The 24,288-nt window shown below is 40.3% G+C and overlaps 1 protein-coding gene across 1 annotated transcript in view; it reads right to left on the bottom strand.

Moving 5' to 3' along the window:
* LRP1B (LDL receptor related protein 1B) overlaps positions 1-24,288 on the bottom strand; it is a 1,639,960-nt gene that overhangs the window by 414,971 nt on the left and 1,200,701 nt on the right. The window contains 3 exon segments of the mRNA XM_030210865.1: positions 886-1,069; positions 11,167-11,354; positions 15,659-15,799. Coding sequence (XP_030066725.1) covers positions 886-1,069; positions 11,167-11,354; positions 15,659-15,799 — 513 coding nt within the window.

Here is a 24,288-nt window from a genome sequence, read left to right as displayed (position 1 = left end):
AGCCTTTTGTACTTAAGATTGACAAATATAATTCAAGTTGTGATCAATACACATGTTACTCATTGTGCTAAGATGACGCACACTACAATGTGATCTAGGTGAAGGTATATTTTATTGCAGGTTGGTTACAGTTAGTTTTCTGCATCACGGGACAAAGGAGAGGACAAATTGCAGTATGTACAATATGGTTTTAGTCTTCAAATACCTGTGTGCAAAACACATTCAGCAAAACCTGAGTAACAGCAACAGCATTTCCTTTAAAGACTGAGCTGAAAAGCATTCAATTATTGACACATTTTGCAATGCTATTTATCAAAGGCTATTATTTTAGAATGTTTTTGTGTTAAATAATGAATGCTGTTTAGCACTCAGGACTTTGCATCTATGTTCGCTCTCATTTTTGCAACCTGCTTTCTCTGTCTAGGCAAGCATTCCCATGGTTTTGGCTACTTTGCTAGAAGTAAGCTCTCCTAAAAGAGAAAAAGTGACTAAATGCTACTTTTACCAAACTTTAAATGGCACAGAATAACAGCAGGTAGTGTAATTAGGGTGATGTTTTCTTTTTCTTTTTTTTCTTCTTCTTCTTCTTTTTCTTAATTTCCCCAGCTCCCAGTGAGCATGCAATAATTCACGGTATCATAATACAGTGTAATTATACACAAAACATTACGTGCAAATATTACTGAATGGAACAAAAGTCGATTTTCACATCATATAGGTACAGCACAATTTCATTTTCATTACAAGATTTGCTTTGCTAAAGTAGAGAGGAACGTGTTTCAAAATAGCCTGCTGATACTGATGAACCCTTTGTATCCTCAGCAGTTTAGTTATCTTCAAATAATCCCTTATTGCTTATGAACATACACAAATGCAAAATGATACCTGAAAGAGATTTGCAGCCATTTGGATTACCAGGTTGTGTTGTGTACCCAGCTGCACACAAACATTTGTACGTTCCATATGTATTGATGCATCGCTGGCTACAGGGGAAGCCCGATGTGCATTCATCGATGTCTATGCATGTTTTGCCATCATCTTTCAGTCGGAATCCAGGCCAGCATTTGCACTAGTCAAAAAAAAATGTATGTATCCATAAGAAAAGAAAACTAAAGTATTTTCAGCCTGAACTTACTGGAACTGATTTGGAAAGTATGAAAACAAAAAGCTAAAACAGAATGGAACAGAACAAATTTCTGTACACACATTTGTTTGAACACCCTAGGACACCAATTCATCTAAATCATGATTTATTTCTATATAAGAAGAATGTTTCCTTGTTCTTTCTAAAGAGAAAGGCACAGTCCAAAGCTAATGGGATCTGCAAAACCCATGAGCTGTATAAATGGCTGAGTCCCTAAATCAATGCAATATTTATTTTCTTCCTTTGGAAATGTATTCTTGTGCATAATTTTTTTTGCATAGAAATGCATTTTATCAAATTCATACCTTTTGCAGTAAATTATAATAAAACACATTGCAAAGTGAATTCAATACTTCCAACGTGCTAGGATTGAGAAATGTCAACCACTGAACACAGTGATACATTAGATGATGGCAGATAAAGACCAAAGTGACCCATCCAGTTTGCCTAACATTATTTATTTATTTATTGATGACTTTTATATCCCACATTATCTTAAATAAAATGTGTTCAATGTGACTTACAGGTAACTGGAGTAGAACTAATAACAGTTATGATGTTAATGTGGATTTAAGTCCTGCATAGACCGCATTACAGTAGTCAAATTTAGAGAGTAATAAGGATTGGGTTAGTGATCTGAAGATTGTGTTTGGAAAGTAGGATCTTAGTCTTCTAAGTTTCCATAATGATATGAATACATTGGAAACTAGGGGCCCTGTTTACTAAACCATGTTTATAGGCTCATTAACATTTTTGATGTGCGTTAACCATGTAGGCATGTTAACTTTGTACGTGCCTACAATATCCCTATAAGTGCCTACACGGTTAATGTGCGTGCAAATTGTAGGCACGTTAAAATGTTAACGTGCCTTAGGGCCCTAGATTTGAGATTTTTTGTTCAAAAGAGATAGATATTGATCAATTATAATTCCCAGGATTTTCCAATTAGTCTCTAATGGATATGTTGTGTTACAAATGGTGAAGGTGGTGGATTGGTTGATAAGTGTTAGTATTAGGAATTTGGTTTTCTCTCTGTTAAGTTTCAACTTGAAATTGTTAGCCCAAGATTCCATTGGTCTAGACCTGCTTTTATGTTGGGTCAAGATTTTGTCAATATCATTATCAAAAGTGACATAGATTGTAACATCATCGGCATACATAAAACAGTTGTATCCATTAGATTGGAGTAGATAGCCTATAGGTGCCTAATGGTGCCATCATTATATTAAACAGTGTGGGAGAGAGAGGAGAGCCCTGTGGGATGCCATAGTTAGGGGACCATGGAGCTGAGATGATACCTGACTGTTTTACTTGCTGGTATAGTGAGGCGAGGAAGCCCTTAAACCATTTGAGAACATTACCTGATATGCCAATGTATCTACTAGATTGAGTAAAATGGTATGATCCACTATGTCAAAAGTGCTAGACATGTCAAATTGTAAGATGATGATCTTTCTACCTTTACTAGCTGCAGCAATTTGAAAGTAGCGGGAATGATGTCAGCGCTGACTCTGTTGGTATTGGGCTGTTGCGTGAAGTGATGTCCAATCAGGAGAGGAGCCTTCCAGGTGGACTTGAGCTCCACTCTCATGAGTGGTATTGGCTCCGGTGTTTGTATTGATGACCAGGGAACGCCTCAGCTAGCTGCAGCAGTTTGAAAGCAACGGGGGATGATGTTAGCGCTGGCTCTACGATGGTATTGGGTTGTTGCATGCAGTGATGTCCAATCAAGAGAGGAGCCTTCTGGGTGGACTGGGGCTCTACTCTTGTAAGCGGAGTTGGCTCCGGTGTTTGTACTGATGATCAGGCTACAGATGCTAAAGATTGTAATTGCCAATCTATTCTCCAATGCCTTCTTGGAAACACAGTGCAGATGTTTTGGGCTGAAGTACAACTCTATTCAAGTTACCTAAGTGTATTGTTTCCATCCTGTTGTCAAAACTAGGGATTCTATGGGGGTAATATTCAGCTGGTGGCGTTCTGCGTTTTTTAAAATGCTGACTGTGGCTAGGTAAACTAGCCCTGGATATTTAGTGGTAGGCAATGTGCGGTCCCCAGCACTGAATATCCAGTGCTAATTGTTCTGCTGCTAGCCATTGGAGTTTATGCAGGTTCTAGCCAATATTTAGTTGGAGCCCGCATAAGACAGTTATGAAGGCCCTGGCTGAATATTGGTCAGCACCTGCATAACTATTTAAAAGGTATCTAGAGCTCTCCTCCCCCAGCTTATAACATTAACAACCCTCTCCCCCCAGAACGTTCCCATAACCCCCATCCCTCCCTGGTCTGCTCTGCTCCCCCTGGCCTACCTTAGCTCCCTGGTGGTTCAGTAGGGGTGATGGAAGCAAGAAGGAACCCCACTCTCTCATGCCCCTGGTGACAACATATTTAATATGGCTGCCATCAACTATCACAGCAGCCTTGAGGTACTAACACATTGCTGTGAATCATAGGCAGTCGGTGGCCCAACTGTTTGGGGAGGCTAAAGGGGGCGGGGTTAGGGGCGGGGCTTATATCCATAATTGTCTGACAACACAAAAAAACACTGACAGAAGTTCCCTCCTCCCTCTCCAAGTTGGACGGACCATGAGTGAGTCACTTCCCCAAACCCCGGGCCGCTATCGACACTTTCCCGCCCGGGGCCCTGAGTGGCCCTTTCTCCTGGGAGACTCAAGTTTAAAACGGGGTGGCACCTGGCTCGTTGGATGGCATCTCCAGCCCGGGCCCCTGGGTCATCTCCTTCTCCTGCTGCAACAACAGCCGCCGGCAGCGCTCGGGGTGGCTGTGCCACACTCGTTCCCACAGCTCGCCGTCCACCAGCATGTTGTCGCGGGCGGCAAAGCGGGCAGTGCAGGCTGACCAGCTCCAATGTGCGGCGGAAGCAGGGCAGGCAGAGCGAGTGCCGGCACGGCATGGTCACCGGTTCTAGCAGGATCTCCAGGCAGACGAGGCACACCGACTCCTCCAGCAAGAGCGCGCCGTTTGCCCCGGGCTCTAGCACCGCCATTGCTTCCTTCGGGGTCCGCAACAGCGCCACCGTCACCTGGCCGCTCCACTGCGGCTTGCGGATGCTGTTCCTGCCCAGCGCCGTTGGAGCGCTTGGGCCCGCCACCACCATCTTGTCAGGATTTCTCCCTCAGCAGCACCGGCAATTCAGAGTCAGTCTTCTGCCAGCGTTGGGGCTTCTCCTCAGGGGCATCCTGGACTCCCGCCTACTCTAACACAACTTCCTCTTTTCCGCAGAGGTAGGACTCGGAGTGAGATGCGCCTAAAGAGACAGTCCCGACACTGGCAGAAGGCTGACTGTGATTGAATCGCCAGTGCCGAGGCAGAACTCTTCAGGGCAGTAAAAATGATGATGGAGACGGCGGGCAGCAGATGAAACACAAGGAGATGGTCACGATAAGCCTCTTATACGGGGCGCCTATGCTGTGAATTGTATAACTTGATAGAGCAATATATGTCCAGGCAATTACTTTTAAGGATTTTGAGTTGAAAGTCGTATCATATGGGTCAATGGGTTGCCAGCTGGCTCTATATTTTCAGGATAGTTTGAGCCAGATCTAACTTAACTGATTTGCCCGATTAGATTTAAGAGTACTGAGCTCTCTAAGAGGAAGAAATGGCATTCAGAATAAACAAGCTTGTTTATTTTGTTCTTGTGTTTTGTGTGTGTGTGAATGTAAGTACCAAACTTAGTACTGTCCTTTTTTTTTTTCAAAGAACAAAACATATCTTATACAAATTCTACTCAGTAACATTGGTACTCATTCTCGAAGCAGATAGATGTCTCAAAATGGCCAAAAAAGTTCCATCTACTGAAAATCTCCAAATCATGATTTTCAAAAGGCAGAATTTAGACATTTTAAGTTGCAGTTCATCCAAATAGCAAGGGGGCATGTTTTGAGTGGGACTAGGGCAGGTTCCAAATTAGGACATCTTTCAGCAATAATGGAATGAGAAGAAACATCCAAGGCACAAAATAAGGATGTTTTTATCTAGATGTGTTTCAATCATGTCCAGGATACAAAAAGGTTCCCTGATTGAGCATCTGGCCACTGGAGGGATGACGGAATGAGCCCTCCTTAATCTCAGTGATTACTGACCCCCCTCCCACTCCCCTAAGAAGTAAAAGTGACAGTGGATACCAGGCTTTATGACAGCTTCAGGTATTATGGTCATTCCTAATAGAGCAGCAAGCAAGCAATGTAAGGAGTATCCTAGGGGGTCTTTTACTAAGGCATACTAATGTTTTTAGCACATGTTAAATGTTACAGATGTCCATAAATTCATATGAACATCTCTAACATTTTAATGCGCCCTAAATATTAGTTCATGCTAAAAATGTTAGCACGCCTTAATAAAAGAGGCCTCTAGTGAACAGTGCAAAGGACCCAAATGTAACGCCCACTTTAACTCTTTTATTTCTGTACAAATATGTGAGCCCTGCTGAAAACCAGAAATATTAGGTATCTGTTCCTACAGGGCTCACAGACATAAGGTGGGATTTGAACCTGGGTCCTGTTTTTTTTAAAGTCAACTGCACTGACCACAAGGCTGCCCCTTTTTCTCTGCAAAAATGTCTATATGACCATTTTTGTACAAATGATGCCAGACAGACCTTTTGAGCCTGTTTTTTTTTATTTGGGGGGGGGGGGGGGTTGGCATTCATATTTTGGACATTTCATTTTGGAAAATGGCTGTTTATTTTGGATGTTTTCAGTGAAAGAACATCCTTCTCACATATTTTTGAACAGAAAATCCTGTTTTCCCTATTTGAAAATGGCTGTGAGATGGACAGGTCTTTTTGGACGTTATGAGCAGGATGTCCCAATTCTGATTTGGACGTTCTTTCGAAAATGGCCCTCATTGTATTTTATGTTTATCTTTTGGAAAGTACAATAGATCCAAGATTTTGAAAACTGAGTTTCTTTATCTAGTGCCTGTACAATGAACAAATATTGTCCTTTAGTTTATGATATTGTGCTATTGTTTTAGAATTTGTTTCACAAGTCCTTAATTTTCTAAGATACAAGACTGATATGGAATATCTATAGAAATAAATGCACAAAGCAGAAAGCGCAGGAGAGACTAATCTGGAATAATGATTGTATTTTTATTTGCTTTATAAGGTGAAGTATTTTTTTTACCATGGCTATTTTATTTATTCCTTATTTGGTTGTTCCCCACCTTGAGCTATGTCGGTGGTTAAGCGAGTTATGAATGTGCTATCAAACTAATTAAATTACATTAAATATACACTTTCTACTTTCTGTGTTGCTAGTTTTCTGCAAAATCTGGAAAAGTGTGACTCTCATCAGTCTCCTTTTTCAGTCTCAGAAATTCAGCAGCTCTTAAAGAACAGTTTTAGAACTAAGGAGGATATCACAGGTAGGTCAGAGGAAGCTCTAGGCAATCACAAAATTATCAGTTGGCAAAGAAACATCTATGATTTTCACTTATTTGTTTCATGTAACCTACAGTATTCTGATCTTTACCCAGCTGGAGGTCACCCTGAACCAGAACCTTTTTATGCATGACCAGTTTTCAAAGCTTTGCTTCCAGATATTGGAAGCAAGATAGACTGCTGAACAGAAACAATAACATTCAAATAGTTTTGGTACACATGGCAGAAAATATGTTGATATTATTGCATAAAGTTTATTTAAAATTATTGCATAAAGCTTATAGAGAACATGTTTTATTTGTTCAACGTGACATTTCAATCAAAATTGGATACTATATTTTATATTTCTAGCACCTTTTAATTTGTGGTAAGGAAACAATCAGTGAATTTATAGCCTGAAGATGTTCCAGAAGAGGCAATATAATCATTTCCATGGGATTTTGATTTTCAGAATATGCTCAGAACCATTTTAAATGTCAGTATTTCAGTGCAACTGCCACCAGGGAAGGGGCAGATAGGAAGAATTAAAGATGCTGAAAAATGAGGCAAGGAAAGGATGTGAATATTTGTAAATATAGTCAAAAAAGAACATTTTTTAAAAATACATGAATTCAAAGAAAGATACAGAAACATCATAAGACTAGGATAATTATAATCAAACCCATGTACATTCTCTGTCTTCCTAGTCACCTGTTAATAATGGGATTGGGTATGTATGTAATAGTTTTAGTCCAAAGAGATGGTGGGATAACTGATAAAAGTAACTACCAATTTTTATTTATGTGTATTCTAATGAGATGACACATTCAGTGATGCCAAAACTACCTATAATAACCTATCCAGTGATAAGGTAACTGGAAATATGTGGTAACTTACATACTGCAGCAGGATATGGTTATCCACTTCTACCCTCAAGTCAGCTACTTGTCTACATTGGTTCCATATCCCACTGTCTGATCTACCATATTCTACTTAACATCCATTTCAGCTACTCCATAACTCCTATACATGCATGAATTTTGTCTTCCTCATCACTCTCCCTTTACTCCACTTCTCTGCTTTTTGTGCTGACTATTGGCCAAGTATCATGCATACATTTTATACTCTATTAAAACTTCTTATTCTAAAACACTTATAATTCCATAATATCTTTACTGTTTGGTTTAAAATATGTTTCCTCTTGCTCACTTTGTTTCAATTACATACTCCAATTGCCATCTGCACACAAGGAAGGGGTAACTTTCAATGTCATACCTTCTCTCTCCTAGGTTCAACCCTGTAGAATATGCTTCATTCTGCTACCCAAATTTCCATATATTTGTAATGTTTCATAAGGACTAAAATCCTACCTCTTCAATATAGTTTTCATTAATATCTAATCACCTCACCCTTTACCGAGTTGCTGCTTATCTAGCACTTTCTTTTGTACCATCTTGCAAGACATCCTCACTTAAAAGCTGTACATAGATAATGGAGATTGCACATTGACTGAATAGTTCTACTAAAAAAAGCAATATTTCTGTTCTGAGTGTCAGAATAGTAGAAAAAATCTCTTTGCTGTGATTGTTGATTACCTGATTTGTAGGAAAAATGGTGTGCATTAGATACTGATGCCACCATAGATCTGACATTATGAGCTATGACATGACCCTGGAAAGTGTGTGTTTGCCAACAGCAGCCTCCATCCTGTCAGGATTAAAAAACAAAAAGCTGGATGGACTTTCTATGGCTTTAGTCTGCTCCAGATAGAAGGCCAGGGCTCTCTTGAAATCCAAAATATGTAGTGTGCTTTCACGCTTGTGAGCATGAGGACTGGGAAGACATTACTGGTTGGACTATTGACTAGTTAAGATGGAATGTACTGTGAATGGATGTGCAGAAACACTCTATTGTTCAAAACCTTTGGATAAGGAGGATTGGTTACTAGAGTCTGAAGCTCACCAACTGAGCAAACTGAAATTACTACCACCAAAAACAGATCAGCTGACAGATGATAAGTGGCTCAAATGGAGCTTTCATCAGCTGAGTAAAAACAACATTGAGGTCTCACAGCACTGTAGGGCTTGATGAAAGGCTTCAATAGAAGCAAACCCTGCATAAATCAAACAACCAATGATTGTACAGAGATAGGGTTATCTTACACATGATGATGATAAGTGCCAAATGCACTAAGATGGTTTTGAGACCTGTCTCTGAGATATATGGAAGGTATTCAGGCAATTAATATGTGGGCCTAACAATACAGCTTCTATTCCCTGAAAATTCTTCAGCGTGGTAGCTCAATAAGCAATCGAGTTAGGCTTAAAATCCTAGTAGGAGGTATCAGCATTTAAGGAGAGGCACTGTGATGCCATTATCTTCAACTACTGGATCCAGGAAGGGGGATACAATTTGAAGAAATGTAGATATAATCCTAGAAAGACCAGATCACAGAAACTGAGGTTGTAAATCTCTCTATTTCCCTAGAAAGATATCAATGCAAATGTATCTCACCTTGTAGATAAGGGAAACAGATACAAAGACAGAAAGTGCAAGAGTCACTTGAAATATGAATTTAGATTCCTAAAAAATAAAGGGACATGTTTACTAACGTGTGGTAAGCAGTCTCCACATGCTGACAAATGTGCAGTTAATGCAAGATCACCTAATGCCACCTCAATAGGTGGTGTTAGGTGCATCCAGACTCACAAAACCTGAAAGTAAGGCACATCTGTCTGTGTGAAAACTACCAAGGAGAATGCTGGAAATGCCCAAACAGTTGCCATAGGGCTTTTGCATTTAAGGTGGGTTACTTTTGGGTGATAATTAGCATGAAGTGCAAAAACCTAATGCTTTTTAGTAAACATGTTTTATAATCTAAAAAGCCTAGAAATTGGAGAGTATCAAACAACTTTTCATGCTTGAATTAACAAGGAGAATCATTTGTGTCAAAACGTTTTAACCAAATCAGAGAAAGGCACCCCTCTGTTTCAATGAGACCAATATTCAAAAGGACTTACATATGTAACTTTAGGAGTTATCTGAATCAGGGGCGTATCTGGAATCCGGCGGTAGGGGGGGCCAGAGCCAGAGAGGGGGGGCACATTTTTGCCTGCCTCCCTCCCCCCCCCCCCCGCCGCCGCCGCCGCCTCTCTCCACCCCCTCCCCGCCATCAACCCTCCCTCGTTGCTTACTTTTGCTGGCGGGGGGCCCCAACCCCCGCCAGCCGAGGTCCCGACCCGCAATCTCCATATTTCGTCTTCCTCCGTGGCCATGTGCTTCAAGGAAGTAACGCTGCAGTGCTGATTCGTTGAATCCAGTTCGGCGTCTGACGTGCTGCGACGTCAGACGCCGAACTGGATTCAACGAATCAGCACTGCAGCGTTACTTCCTTGAAGCACATGGCCACGGAGGAAGACGAAATATGGAGATTGCGGGTCGGACCTCGGCTGGCGGGGGGTTGGGGCCCCCCGCCAGCAAAAGTAAGCAGCGGGGGAGGGTTGACGGCGGGGAGGGGGGCCAGGGCGAAATCTGCGGGGGCCCAGGCCCCTGTGGCCCCACGCAGATACGCCCCTGATCTGAATAAACCCATTGTTTCAATTTCTTTTTCCAGTAGCCAGTGAATACGTTTTTGGCCTAAGAAGCTGATTTCTAGCTAAAATGTATCTATATAAATAAAGAAAGAAGAGGGTGGGGCATTCTTGGAGTGAATTGTCAAAATAGCAGCTGGATGCAATATTCAGACAAATACCACATAGCGAAGGTGACACAAAAATGGGAGCTAGACGATGCTCGGTGTAGTAAAACTTTATTCAAGAACATACAAGACTTGACACGAGTCATGTTTCGGCCTATATGGCCTGCATCAGGCATCTTCCATAGGAAGTTGAGATACTTCTAGCTTCCAAATTTCACCAAAATGTGGTTATAAAACTGAAAATGGCACATAGCACTGCCAAACAGCTTGGTTCTTCTGTTGTTTTGTCTGCAATATTCAGACACCATCCAGCTAACTTTATCCAGATATTTAATGACTCATAGATATATGGATATACTTTTAGTATATATATTTATGCAGATTTGTCCCAGCTGAATATTACCTCAAAAATTTATTGAACAGGGCAATTAAATTAGCATTACTGAAAAACTGTATGGTTCCAACAGTAATTGGAATTTATATCCAATTTATCTAAGAAAGGCAAATAATATTATTTTGTCCCTTATTTTCTTATGCCTCAAGAAAGTTTTTTTTTTTTTTATAAAGCTAAGATTCTTCATTGCTAATTTAGAAGCTTCATATACAGGTTTAAAGCGATGTTCAGAACTAATAAGCAGAGCTATCAGATTATTGTCTGAGAAAACGAAAAGAAATTGAATTTAAGAAAAAAAGACATCTGGTTTTCAGCCTGGAGATAGCCAGGTTATTGGTGTACTGCAATATATCTTGTGTTATAGCTTTGACTCAATACAAATATTTTTAATTAGATCAGTCTACTTCAGTTACATCAAAGCAGGACTAGATGACAGACAGCTTTTTCTTTTGTCATATGAAAAACAGATCACAGTATTTTTTGTCTCACAGTAACTCGTTTGTATATAGTTTTTATGTTCAACATGACAAACCATTGCTACCAACCTTGTAGCCAATAGGAAGGTCTTGACATTCTTGTGAACATCCACTGACTTTTTTACTCAAACATTCATTTAAATTGCAGTTTCTCTCATCAGATCCATCTTCACAATCATCCTTAGTGTCACAAACAGCACCTTTAGGAATGCAATTACCATTTCTGCACATAAAATATGAACTGTTGCATGACTGTTCTGGAAAACATTAAAATGGAACAAAACCTGAATAAAATTCACATGACCACTATATATCTATCTACACATACACGCATGCATGATGTCCCACACATGTGCATATCCACATGCAGATAGTGGCTTTCTGAAATTAAATTTCACACATGTATGCAGTCTGCGCATGGATATAGTTCTAAAATAATGACCGAAATATGGAAAAATATCAGAAAGCAAGCTGAAAAAGTTCTGCTTTACTCTTTCTGTTTCATATTTCAAATTTACATCTGAATAGATTTTAAAGTAATAGCAACCAGTGGCGTACCAAGGGGGGGGGGGTGGGGGCGGTCTGCCCCAGGTGCACGCCGCTGGGGGTGCCGCGGCGCGAGCCTGCTGCGAGAGTTCGCTAACTTCTCTCATTTGCTGCAGCTCCCTCTGCCCCGGAACAGTGAACGAGCAAAGTTAGTAAACTCACAGCAGGCGCGAGCTGCGGCACCCCCCCAGCGGCATGCACCCGGGGGGGGCTCTTTCACGGGGAGGTCTTTACGCCGGAGGGGGTCCACGCTGCATCGGGGGGGGGGGGGGGGGGGGGCGCTGCACCCGGGGGGCAGGGCGCCGCCCGGGTGTCCATCCTCCTAGGAACGCCACTGATAGCAACAATACAGATCATAATCAATTAAGTTTAAAATCAGATTCAATGAGACATTTGGTAAAATGACCATATACTAAACAGATCGTAATGAAGTATAAAAAATGCCTTTCCCTATAAAGTAAAATACTGCCCCAGAAATAAAAAAAATAGTAAGTAAAATGTGAGCCAATCTTATTAAGTCCTCTGTGGGGGTAAATTTCTACAGCTCATCTAAAATTAGTTCAGTAAGGGGTCTTTTTACAAAGGCGCACTAAAAAATGGCTTGCAGTAGTGTAGGCGTGGGTTTTGAGCGTGCACCAATCCACTTTTTAGCGTGCCTGTAAAAAAGGCCTTTTTTTCTCTTTTGCCAAAAATAGACGTGCGGCAAAATGAAAATTGCCGCACATCCATTTTGGGTCTGAGACTTACCACCAGCCATTGATATAGCGGTAAAGTTTCACGCGGTAACCGGGCGGTAATGACCTACGCATGCCAAATGCCACTTGGCGTGTGTCCGTTACGCGCGCCAGAAAATAAAAAAAATATTTTTCAGATGAGCATATCGAATGCGCGCCAAAAATGAAATTACCGCAAGAGCCACGTGGTAGTCCGATGGTAAATCCATTTTGGCGGACATGTGGCTTAGTAAAAGGGCCCCTAAGTGCAAATTCCAGTAGTGGAAATCAGCATTTATGTTCATAATATTAGGCATGAGCATTTACTCTAGCTCTATGGCAAGTGCAAATCACATGCCTAAATGCAGCAGTAATAAGCTTAACTGACAGTATTCTAAAATCTCAATGCACGAGTGCTTGGCATGCCTTACCCCACTCATTACCCTCCCAGATCCATGTCTCACTAAAGAATCTATCCCCTCTGTTTACTAAAGCTTGGCTCAACTTGTCTGCAGCACAACCCATTTGATCCCTATGGGCCCTGCTGCAGATAACTTTATCTAAGCTTTAGCAAACAACCCCCTTAGGCACTAACCCTTGGATTCTATATAGCGCCCCTAGAGATTAGTGCCGAAATTAGCCTGGATTCTACAACAACGCACGTAACTTAATTGGCTTAACAAGTTAATCAGTGTTGATGACAGCTCTTAACAAATAACAATGAGCACTAATTGGCACTGATTAGAATTACATACACAACTTGCTAAGTGTATTCTGTAATGAAGTGTGCCAAACTTATAATGCACGCAGGCAAAAAGGGGCATGGTTATAGGCGGAAAATTAGCATTTCCAAAATTTAAGTGCGTAGTTATAGAAGATGGCCCAATATGCCTCAATCTATGCGCTGGGATTTACGCCCCATTTTTTGTTGGTGTAAATTGATACACGTAGTTTTAGGTGCTAAGATATCAGCTATAATCAGCACCTAAGTCTAGACGCCGATTAGAGAATATGCTTAGTTGGCACTGATTTCAGCACCGATGTTTTAGGCGCCATATATAGAATTTCCTCTTAAGCACCTAAGTGCAATTACACGTGTAAGTGCAAAAAAGGGTCAGTTAGTGGCAATTAACGCCAATTATTGCTGATTATCAGTTGATAGTGCCAATTTGCACCCAATTAAGCAATTAACTTAATACATGCAACTGCTATTATTCTGTAACCTACATATGCAAATGCATGCCCAAGAGGCTTAAATTTGAGCATGAGATTTTAAATTAAGCATGTACTCCCTCATTTTATCAGCAATCTATAATTCCGGTGATGCAGCCAATGTGAATTTATTCCAATCCCCGCGGCACTCTTTAATCACTGGATTCCATACATCACGCCTAGCATTCTGCGCCCAAATCCAAGTATATTCTGTAACAACATGCATAACTTAATTGGCTGAACAAGCCAATCAGCATTTGCAACAGAACTTAACAAGCAATAATAAGCACTAATTGGCAATAATTAGAATTTATGCTCATAACTTGCTAAGCGTATTCTATAATGCAAAGTGGCTAAAGTCTATTGCATGGAGCCAAAAAGGGGCGAGGTTATAGGCTGGGAAATGAGCATTTTGTTGGTGTTCCAAAATTTACATGCACTGTTATAGAATATGCCCCTCTGCACCTAAATCTATGCATTTGTATTTATGCCGCATTTCTCTTGGTGTAAATGGATGCACATAGTTTTAAGCAATGTGATATCAACTAAGCATATTCTATCTACCGCACCTAAATCTAGATGCCGATTATAGAATACGCTTAGGTGGAAATGTATTCTGCGTGGATTTTTCAGGTGCCATATGTAATCCTCTGTTAAATTGGGATTACTAAAGAAAGTGAATCCCTGTGAAGTGTGACTGAGAGGTCCCTGGGTGGGAGGAAACACAGCCCATGGGAGTGTTTATGAAACAAAATACAGAAATGCCCTGGTACAGAAAAGTGAAGGGGAGGGGGGGAGAGTTAAGAGATAATGAAATTGTATGTTTGCACTTTAGAGGGGTCTTGGTTTGGTTTTCTTTTGCTTTGTGGATTTCCTGCTTGTAGCTAGCAGAGCTGGAAGGAGAAGCTTGAGGACTTAGGGGTCTCAAGGCTCAGGGCCAACAGAACGCAGTAAACAGGGTATGCATGACTGCTGAAGTCTTGACAGCCATTTTGAAATTCCAGCAGTGCCACCACCCGCAACACAGAAAGCAAAGGGAGATGAAGGAGTGGCAGAGGGAAGGAGTGGGATTCTGTGAGGATGGATCTTTTTAAAGTTAAGTACAGTTTCATTTGATTTATGGAAGATATTCACTTTGGCTGCAGCATCAGAATTATTCACATGAAGAAATTTTCTATGTTGGATTAATGACTGATAAATCAAGCAAATAGAGGGCTTAATAAGAGTGGGTCACATTTTGCTTAATTTTTCTGATAGTCCATCATACACTATTTGCACTAAGGGAGCTACTTTGTTTGATTAGTTCTTGTTCCCTGGTATTTGGAAGGTAGGGGTTCAGTGGTTTTATTCTAAAGTGGCATATCTGGCAGTATTAATCAATACATATACATATAAATAAGTATAGATGGATAAATAGATACACATACATTTAGATATTCATATAGGAAGACAGAAGATAGTGGAGATATGCACAAGCAAAAAAATCTTCTGCTTGTTTTCAGTTCATTTGGTCTTTTTTCTTGAATTTTAGACTTTTTCAGTTTGTTTCACACACTTGTGTTAATTAAAATATTTTCAATAAAATCTTTTTAATGAATGTTAGAAATTTTTAACACATTAAAATCAACTTCATCTACATTCATAGGTTAATACATATTAAATAGATTGTGTGCACTAAATTATTTGAGACATGCTAATGAATCAAAGTGTGCTTCGGAATGCTTATCCTTAATAGATATATCTAAATAATTCTCTGTATAGAGAGATGTTAGTTTATTAAACCATATTGGTTTATTTTATTATGATGCTCTTTGTATTTAGATGTATTGTATTTGTATTTAGATTTAAAACTACATCATTCATGCCAGTTATCACTTACTTATGCTGTATTCACAATTTGGATGTATCTATGTCAGTAATATAACACAGTGTACATCATTTTTTCTGCAAGATATCAATCTATCTATATGGTAAATAGGTCTGCATATTATTCAATGACATTCTGCTTAATAGACTGTGATAGAGAAAAACAAATCTTTCTTTGTAATACTATAAAAGACTTAAATAGAAAAGCAAAATTCTGAACCAACCTGTGCTTAGGCATTTAGTATTTAAAGGTGCTTCATCAGAATGATCTGGGCAGTCAAAATCCCCATCGCATTGCCATTGTGCATTTAATAGGCATCTTCCATCAGCACAGCTGAACTCCCCATATTTACACTGGTGATAACCTATAGATAACGGAATAGAAGAAAATTGTATGACATCAGGATACACATATAGATATGTAAAATGGGGCTTCATATACCTATCTATCTATATGCACACACATACATGATGTCCTACTTTAAATTGAGCCTAGAGATCATGATTGAGACATGATGTGCTCAGATCCAATGGTATTTTAGAAAAGATCTGATGACATTTAGCCTTTTCTGAAACATATGCAGGAGTGTACGTGTATGTGGCATGTGCAGTGGGAGCATCCATTGTACAAATATACACATGGAAAAAATCAGAGGAGGAAATCTGGTCACTTGAGTGCAGCTACTTACACATGCAAGTTGATATTACTCAATTTATACCTGTAAGTGTTGGTCACTAACACATATATGTCAGCCATTTTGAAAACCTACAGATGTGACTGCTGCTAAGTACAGAGCTGTAATCATTTTTTTACTTTCTATTTAGAAGAAGGAAATAAACAACATATAATAAAGGAACACAACTCCCTTATTCCCTTCTGTACAGGGCTGGCTAAAATGAGCAATTTTTAAAACTCTATAATGCTTTTGAGCAGGTGTAAATCCAGATATGTGAATTTCTCCAGTTACACAAGTTTTCTCTTTGTAAGATGGGGAATACAGATGTAAAATGTAGTCCTTCCCATCAGGGGCATAGCCAGACAGCAGATTTTGGGTGGGCCTAGGCAAGAAGTGGGTGGGCACCAAATGTTCTCTCCCCCACCCCCACATCAAAAAAATATCTCAGCTGGTAGGAAAATGCTTCTCTTCAGTCTCCACCTTGGTAGTCTGCAGCAGGCATGCGCTGAAAACTGAGCATGCGAAGGTGCCAGTATTGTGGAGAGCAGCATTTTCATTACCATGTGCTACTGTTGAATGGGCCTGAGCCCTAAGTGGGTGGGCCCCAGCCCACCCAGGCCCACCTGTGGCTATGTCACTGCTTCCCATGCCCCACCCAAGCCAAGTTTTCTTGAAATCTCTATCTGTTGTTTATATCCACATGTAAATAGTGGCTTTCTGAAATTAGGTTTTACACATGCATGCGATCTACACATGGATATAGTTTTAAAATAATATGTTATACAGTTTGTGTGAAACTCTATGCTAAATATGGGTGCAGTACAATAAGTGAACACGTTTAATCGTGTTGAAAATATCAGTATTGTGGGAGTAGTGCAGACGAGGAGATACACTAGCAAATCTTTCCATTACTTTATCTAACAGAGTCCTTACTATATAAATACCCAAACAAAGTTCTTTTTTTTCTAAAAATACTGGAAAGAAGACTATTATCTTTCTTATTCTGCAACAGACAACAATACTTTTATCATTATTTCATATTGTATATTGCTCATGCTGACTAAAACTATAATTTCCACTATTAATTTGAAAGTCAGATTCAGTGAAGCTCCCCACCACCACCCATTTCATGACCTGTGTGCTAAAACTTGTGCTAAATTTTATTGTGTACATTTTTAATATTACGTGGAGAGGCATAATAGAAGGGGACACCCAAGTTGTGCTGAGGACATCCTCGCAAAACATCAAGGTGGAGGGGCAGGGACACCCGTATTATCGAAACAAGATAGACGTCCATCTTTTGCTTCGATAATACGGTCGGGGATGCCCAAATCCTGACATTTAGGTCATCCTAAGAAATGGTCATCCCTAGACTTGGTTGTTTCTGATTTTTGGCGATAATGGAAACTAAGAATGTCCATCTCAGAAACGACCAAATGCAAGCCCTTTGGTCATGGAAGGAGCCAGCATTTCTAGTGCACTGGTCCCTCTGACATGCCAGGACACCAACCTGGCACCCTAGGGGGCACTGCAGTGGACTTCAGAAATTGCTCCCAGGAACATAGCTCCCTTACATTGTGTGCTGAGCCCCCCAAGACCCACAACCCACAACTGTACACCACTACTATAGCCCTTAAGGGTGAAGGGGGGGCACCTAGATGTGGGTATAGTGGGTTTCTGGTGGGTTTTGGAGGGCTCACATTTATCACCACAAGTGTAAAAAAAACTCCAAACTGCCCAGAATACTGCCACCAGACTCATATTTGGAAAAACTAAATATGAAAGTGCAAAACCCTTAAGAGAAAAACTTCACTGGCCTCCCACTTAAGGATTGTACACAAAACAATTCATGTAGACACTCCAACCTACATGCTAAACCTCGTGGACCTACCTCCTAGAAACGCCACAAGATCATCTCACAAATTTCTCAACCTGCACTTCCCCAGCTGTAAAGGACTAAAATACAAGCTGATGAATGCCACCATCTTCACGTGCATGAGCATGCAATTATGGAATGAATTACCCACAGACCTGAAAACAATCAACGAAACAACTATCTTTCGCAAATCTCTGAAGACATATTTCTTCAACAAGGCCTACAATGAGAACCTATAGCCCCACTAATCCACTTCACCAACCCATTCAGTTATGAAAGCCCACCTTCTATAATCACCCTAATAAATCCCTTCCTTCTTCTTTCTTCCCTTAATTGATCTCTACACAATACTAACTGTACCTGATATACTCGAATAACTATGTTAACAATACTATGTAAGCCACATTGAGCCTGCAAATAGGTGGGGAAACGTAGGATACAAATGCAATAAATAAATAAATAAATAAATAAATAAATAAATAAATAAATAAATAACAGTTAGGGAGGGATGGGCCTGGGTCCGCCTGCACCCACTAAAATTGCTCCAGGGACCTGCATGCTGCTGTGATGGACCTGAGTATGACATTTGAGGCTGGCATAGAGACTGGCGCAAAAGATTTTTAAAGATTCTTTTTGAGGGTGGGAGGGGGTTAGTGACCAGTGGGAGAGTAAGGGGAGGTCATCCCCGATTCTTTCCGGTGGTCATCTGGTCAGTTCGGGTACCTTTTTGTGCCTTGGCCGTAAGAAAAACAGGACCAGGTAAAGTCGTCCAAGTGCTCCTCAGGGACACCCTTTTTTTCATTATGGGTCAAGGACGCCCATGTGTTAGGCACACCCAAGTCCCACCTTCACTATGCCTCCGACATGCCCCTGTGAACTTTGGTCATCCCCGTAACAGAAAGCAGTTGGGTACGTCCAAAATTGGCTTTCGATTATGCCAATTTGGGCAACCCTGTGAGAAGGATACCCATCTTCCGATTTGTGTTGAAAGATGGGCATCCTCTTTCAAAAATAAGTCTGATAGTATATCATGTATGCAATAAACTGTGCAGAGTACATTCCTCTTTTGTTCATAGCACACCACTCTTAAAGCAAAAAATATGTAAAAGTAGGATTTGCATATGGGGCTGTTTTTTTGGTTTAAGACACCAGTGGAAGTATATCTGGATAGTAAGACAGGAAGTGAAAGAAGAAATGTCTAAGTATCTGACCAAAATTACATGCCCCTGTTGCCTGACAAGGAGATATATTATATAGAGAAGAAGGAAAATATAGAGGAATCAGATTAGAGAGGCAACTATATTGTCCCTAAGACAGTGCCACACATAGGATGCCTAACCTATGCTATCACATAAAATCCAGCATGGAGAGTCTTCAAGGAAGAAAATAACTACAAGAGGTTGTTGGCACCTCCATTCCATTGACATCAGAAATAGAAATCATTCAGCCCTGAATCTAGAGGGTGCTCATAGCTGGTCACCTCTCCTACCGTGCTCTACCCATGCAAGTATTATATACTGTAGGTACAGGAACCACTTTTAATCCAGTGGCTCTCTCAATGGGCAGGGGAACAGACAGGTACAGTTGAAAGCTGAAACATTGGCTCTCTCTATACGATTATATTTCCTTTGTCATTTTTTATTGTGAACCACCTATAGGCACATTGTAATATTATAACAGTATATAAAGTATAATGAAATAAATAAATACATCAGAAAAGGAATAGAGGGGAAATATTGTTGTTGCCCTGGCTAAAGCTGTAACAGGAATGTGTCAAAGCTCTGAAAAAATAACTTTACAGTCAAACAAAACGATTGGTTGGCCTAAGTAAACCCTCAAAACATAGCCCACTCTTCTGGCTAAAGATTCATGCCTGCAGTGGCCTTTGGACTGACACATCTATGATAACAATAATCATCACAATCATGCCATTCAGAAAAGGCAATCTTCAAAGACATTTACTTGGGTAAAAATAGATTTATGTGCAAGAACTGGCAGCAGAAAATTTGCCTTCCTTCAAAATTGATAAAAGTATGCTTGGTGTTCCACAAAGCTCGTATTTTTAGCTACATGTGCAGAAGTATTCATTGGGCACATTTTGAACAAAATTGAAAAATAATACAAATTGACAGTGTTCTCAAGCCTAGAAAATCTACCCACACACAAAAAAGGATGGTTTAAAGGTTAGCAACAAGGTTAAAAGAGAAAGTATATTGATACTTACTTTCTAAAACTTTGTGAAAAGTCCTAGGGAAAATGTATTGGTAGACATTGCCATAAGACCTATTTATAAGAGGCTTAACCCCTTGTGCTGAATACTCTGAGGACAATAGTGTTTCAACACCAGCTCGTATGTATTAAAACATCTGTTTAAAAAAGACATTCTCATGGTGTAAATAAATGTGGATTTGTTTAAGAACAACTTTTAAAAAATGATATAAGTATGTTTAAAAAGGCTGTTAAAGCACCTGTAGTTTAGTTCCGAGGTCTGTCTTAACGACTGCACAGCCTGATAAGTTTTCATGATATTTACAATGAATATTGTGACCCACAGAGTTGATCACAGCTGGAACAATAGGAGACATAGCTCTGACATTTATTTCAGAAATAGGTCAAGAAGTGTGACTCATAAGCTTTAAGAAACCAGCTAAGGCTATAACCAGTAGTATCCAAGAGAGCAAGAAGTTGGGCAGAAGTTTCCATTTAATGTAGACATTCCCTCGGAACATAAAGAAATGGAAGTTACTTATAATACCCCTGAGACAGCCTCTGTAGAAGAAATAGACATGGAAGCCAATGAATAGCTGGTGAGAACCATTTTTAAGTTATTCAAAAGTTTGCTGTTTTGTTTGTTGAAGATCAGTGGTTGGACATGGCCATAAATACCAAGAGGATGGGGACCTTCCCCTTTGCTTATCCTAGACCCCAGAAGGCAAAAGTACATAGGGGAATGAAAGATAAGTCTTTGTGTTTTGATGCTGCCGCATGGCTAGTAGGCTTTTTTTTTCAGCTATGCTGAAGCACTACAGCTGATTACTGCAACTGTAGGAGTATTTCCCTGTGTGTCTCACCTTGCGGGCCTTGGCCTGTATAATCCTATGACAGCAAAATGGAGGTTGTACACTCTGACCCACATCTCTGTGTCAGCAAGTAACAGCTTTGCAGCTTGTGGAAAATTCCAGCAGAAGCTCAGCAGAAGCTCAACACCAAGGACATGCTGTGGGCAAACCAGGCCCCCCTTATCTCCCTGAGAGGCTGGCTCCAGCAAGGCGGGTGAGAAACAGAAAATGCATACCAAAATGTAACAACTTGAAGGTCAAGAACAACGAACTGTTCTTGCCACGCAGTGAACCAAGGAAGATCCAGATTGGTCCCGGCTGGTCACCTGGGCATCAGGGACTGAGGAGAGCGGGAACAACGAGAGGAGAGTTAGTAAGAAGCCTTGGAAGAAGGTGGAGGTGAAAAGAAGACCAGTGAGACCTAATAAGGTCCACCAACTGATGAACTGTGTATCTGGAGGAAAGTATCGTGGTTCAGCTGTACCTGCCCTGCGTGACCTGTGACCTCCTTATCTGCTGCAGAGTTCCCTTCCAGCTGTGACTGAGACTCGCTGTGAATCCAGCTTGAGTCTGTGAGGTGTCCCGTGCCAGCTCCCGAGAGAAACGACCCTGAGGTCTAGGCCTGGTGAGAAACACGGTGATTCATTTCCTACTAGTCGGGGGCTAGTTAGTGGTATTTACCTGAACAGAAGGCTGGTGCTGTTGTACTTGTGATTAGGAGAAGCTGCTAATAACTGTACTACCTCGTAACATAGTGTGACTGATCAGTGGTGTAATTTTACCTGGTAACCAGTAAGAATTAGTGTTCGTAGTGTGACGTATGAGTGTAATTTTTATCAGCCAGTAATTTGTAATCAGCCAAAGCTTGCAGAGTTCTATTTTGTATACCTTAGCTCTATTTTCTTACCTGACATACTATAATAAATCTAATATATATATCTCAGCCTACAGTCTCAGCTACAGTTCTTTCTAACGGAAGTATTTGGCTAGGTTCCAAGGTTCCCACCCCTAGACCTAATTCAGGATTATTTGCTTGCAGATAAAGTGCCTTTGAAGTTGAGGATATGAAGCCAGCAGGCTGAGGGAAGGGAACTGTTTGAGTGAACTTTATAACTGCTGAATGTTCCCTAGCCTAGGTTGTTTTGCCTATAATTTTGATTGATGAATAGAAAGTGTAGGCTTCCAGTCAGTTGAAACCTGATATAAAAACTACATTGTTGCAAGCTAATTGATTAGCATGTGAGCTTTTACTGCCTACAAAATAGATGGCGGTAAGGGCTCATGCACTAATCTTTTTTAATGCTATGTGCTAATGGCAATATTAGCAAAGGGCCATTAATACAAAAATCTGAAAATCAGCTATTTCACTGTTGTGCTAAAAGTGGCCTTAGTGCACAGCAAAGACCCACACAAGGGCATGCTAAGGACACTTTTTAGTACTGATTAGTAAAAGGACTCATAACTTCCATTGCCATCAATTTTCAGTGGCATTATCTGAATAGCACCGTGGCCATCGAGAGGGAAGGCAGGAAATTATCTGCAGAGCAGCAATATTCAGTTTAGTACAGAAGAACTGTTGTCATAATTTGACCAGATAGTTATCTGGATAGTGGCCCTGAATATTGCCATTTGTAGAATATTTCCAGCAGTTGGCAGTTTATCCAGATATTCAGCATCATTCTCCGGAAAGATGCCAGTGTCGAATATCCATTTAAACACTGTCGCTGGCATTTAAAAGCACCAACAATAGTGTTTGCTTACTGACCTAATAATTTTCAATACAAATTGTATCTGCACAAAGATCCACAGGTATTTGCTACCCGGAGCAATTTTGAAAGGGAAAGTATGCACATACTTTCCTGTTGGACTTCGCAAAAAAAAACAAAGAAAAAAAGCAGAATTGTTTCAATTACTCTCTCCCATTTTATACAGAATTGTTGTAAGATGTAGTAAACGTTCTAATTTTTCTATATAACTAAAGTCAGTTTTACTTTACTGTTACATGCCCTCCCTGGTAAGGCATGCGATGTCAGCTGTAGGTTCTCTGAGAGTTAGTTGGCAGTTGTCGTGACTCACCCTCAGGAACTCTCTGCCAATCAGAAGGGGGTACAAATCAACAACCTCGTCTCCCGTCCTCAAAGGGCGGGAGAGGAACAAAAAACTAAATTTAGGATAGATTCTGAATTATTATTATACCTTTTAACCAACAAAACTTGGTATCTAACTTAGCTCTAAACATTTAGATAACATTACAGCTGCTTCACTTCAACATCGTAATAATGCTTCTTGTATTCTTCCTTTTCCAGGCAGAATAAGATGAACTCTCTATACAACCATCAGATAAGTTCCTTTCTATACCTTTACCCTTTCTAATCCTCAACCTGTTGCAACAGTTGTTTATTTTCTTTATCTATTTTCTTCCCTGGAATTAGGAAGAATTTGATACTTTGTGTCCTTTTTGTTTCCTTAGGTTACCAGAATCTCTCTCTCAGGCAAGTATTGCTTCAAAGTTTATTTCACTTTTACTTAGCTGTTCTCCTCCTTCTGGAATTGATGCAGCTCCGAACTTTCTTGCGTGGGGGCCCGATCACCCAGGGCCATGCTTAGGGTCTCTGGTGCCCCCCTGCAGACTATCGGTTGGCGCCCCCCCCCCCCACCGTCCAGCAGAGCAGGAACAGAAGGGAGCAGGCAAGTAAGCCGGACCTCAGGAAAAAATAGCACTGTATGTATCCTTCATTGATAAGTCTCTGACTCTAAAGTTTAGCAATTTCATTAAAGTAAAATGTATGTTCACATATCACATCCTATCCAAGGAGAATGTTTTATATATGTCACCCGTCTGTGGTAAAACTTCACACAGTATCAAAATACCTCTAATATGTAGTCGTGCCAGCCGAGGAAACTAACTGTGCTCAGCTCACAAGAGACAGAGTGAACATAAAATAAAACTTCATCCTTAAAAGATAATATCGGATGAATGCATGAAGGTGAATATGAATTCCTGTGAATGGTATCAATTTGATTTACAATAAATCCAGATACTACTCCCTCATATATATAACAAAAATTTATTTAAGTGGAATGGAATTATTTGACTGTACTGGTAAACAGAAAGAAATACTCTATTGCATTCTAATCTCCTTTGCACCAAAGGATATAATTCAGGTCACACATTTATCTCTGATCAACTATCTCAGATCAAATATTTATTTCAGATCAAATATTAAGGTTTCCTTGCTTAC

Source organism: Microcaecilia unicolor, chromosome 7 (assembly GCF_901765095.1).
Source record: "Microcaecilia unicolor chromosome 7, aMicUni1.1, whole genome shotgun sequence".
In the NCBI taxonomy this organism is placed as follows: domain Eukaryota; kingdom Metazoa; phylum Chordata; class Amphibia; order Gymnophiona; family Siphonopidae; genus Microcaecilia; species Microcaecilia unicolor.
Note: the sequence above shows the minus strand (reverse complement) of the source record. Positions and strands in the feature narration are given on the sequence as shown.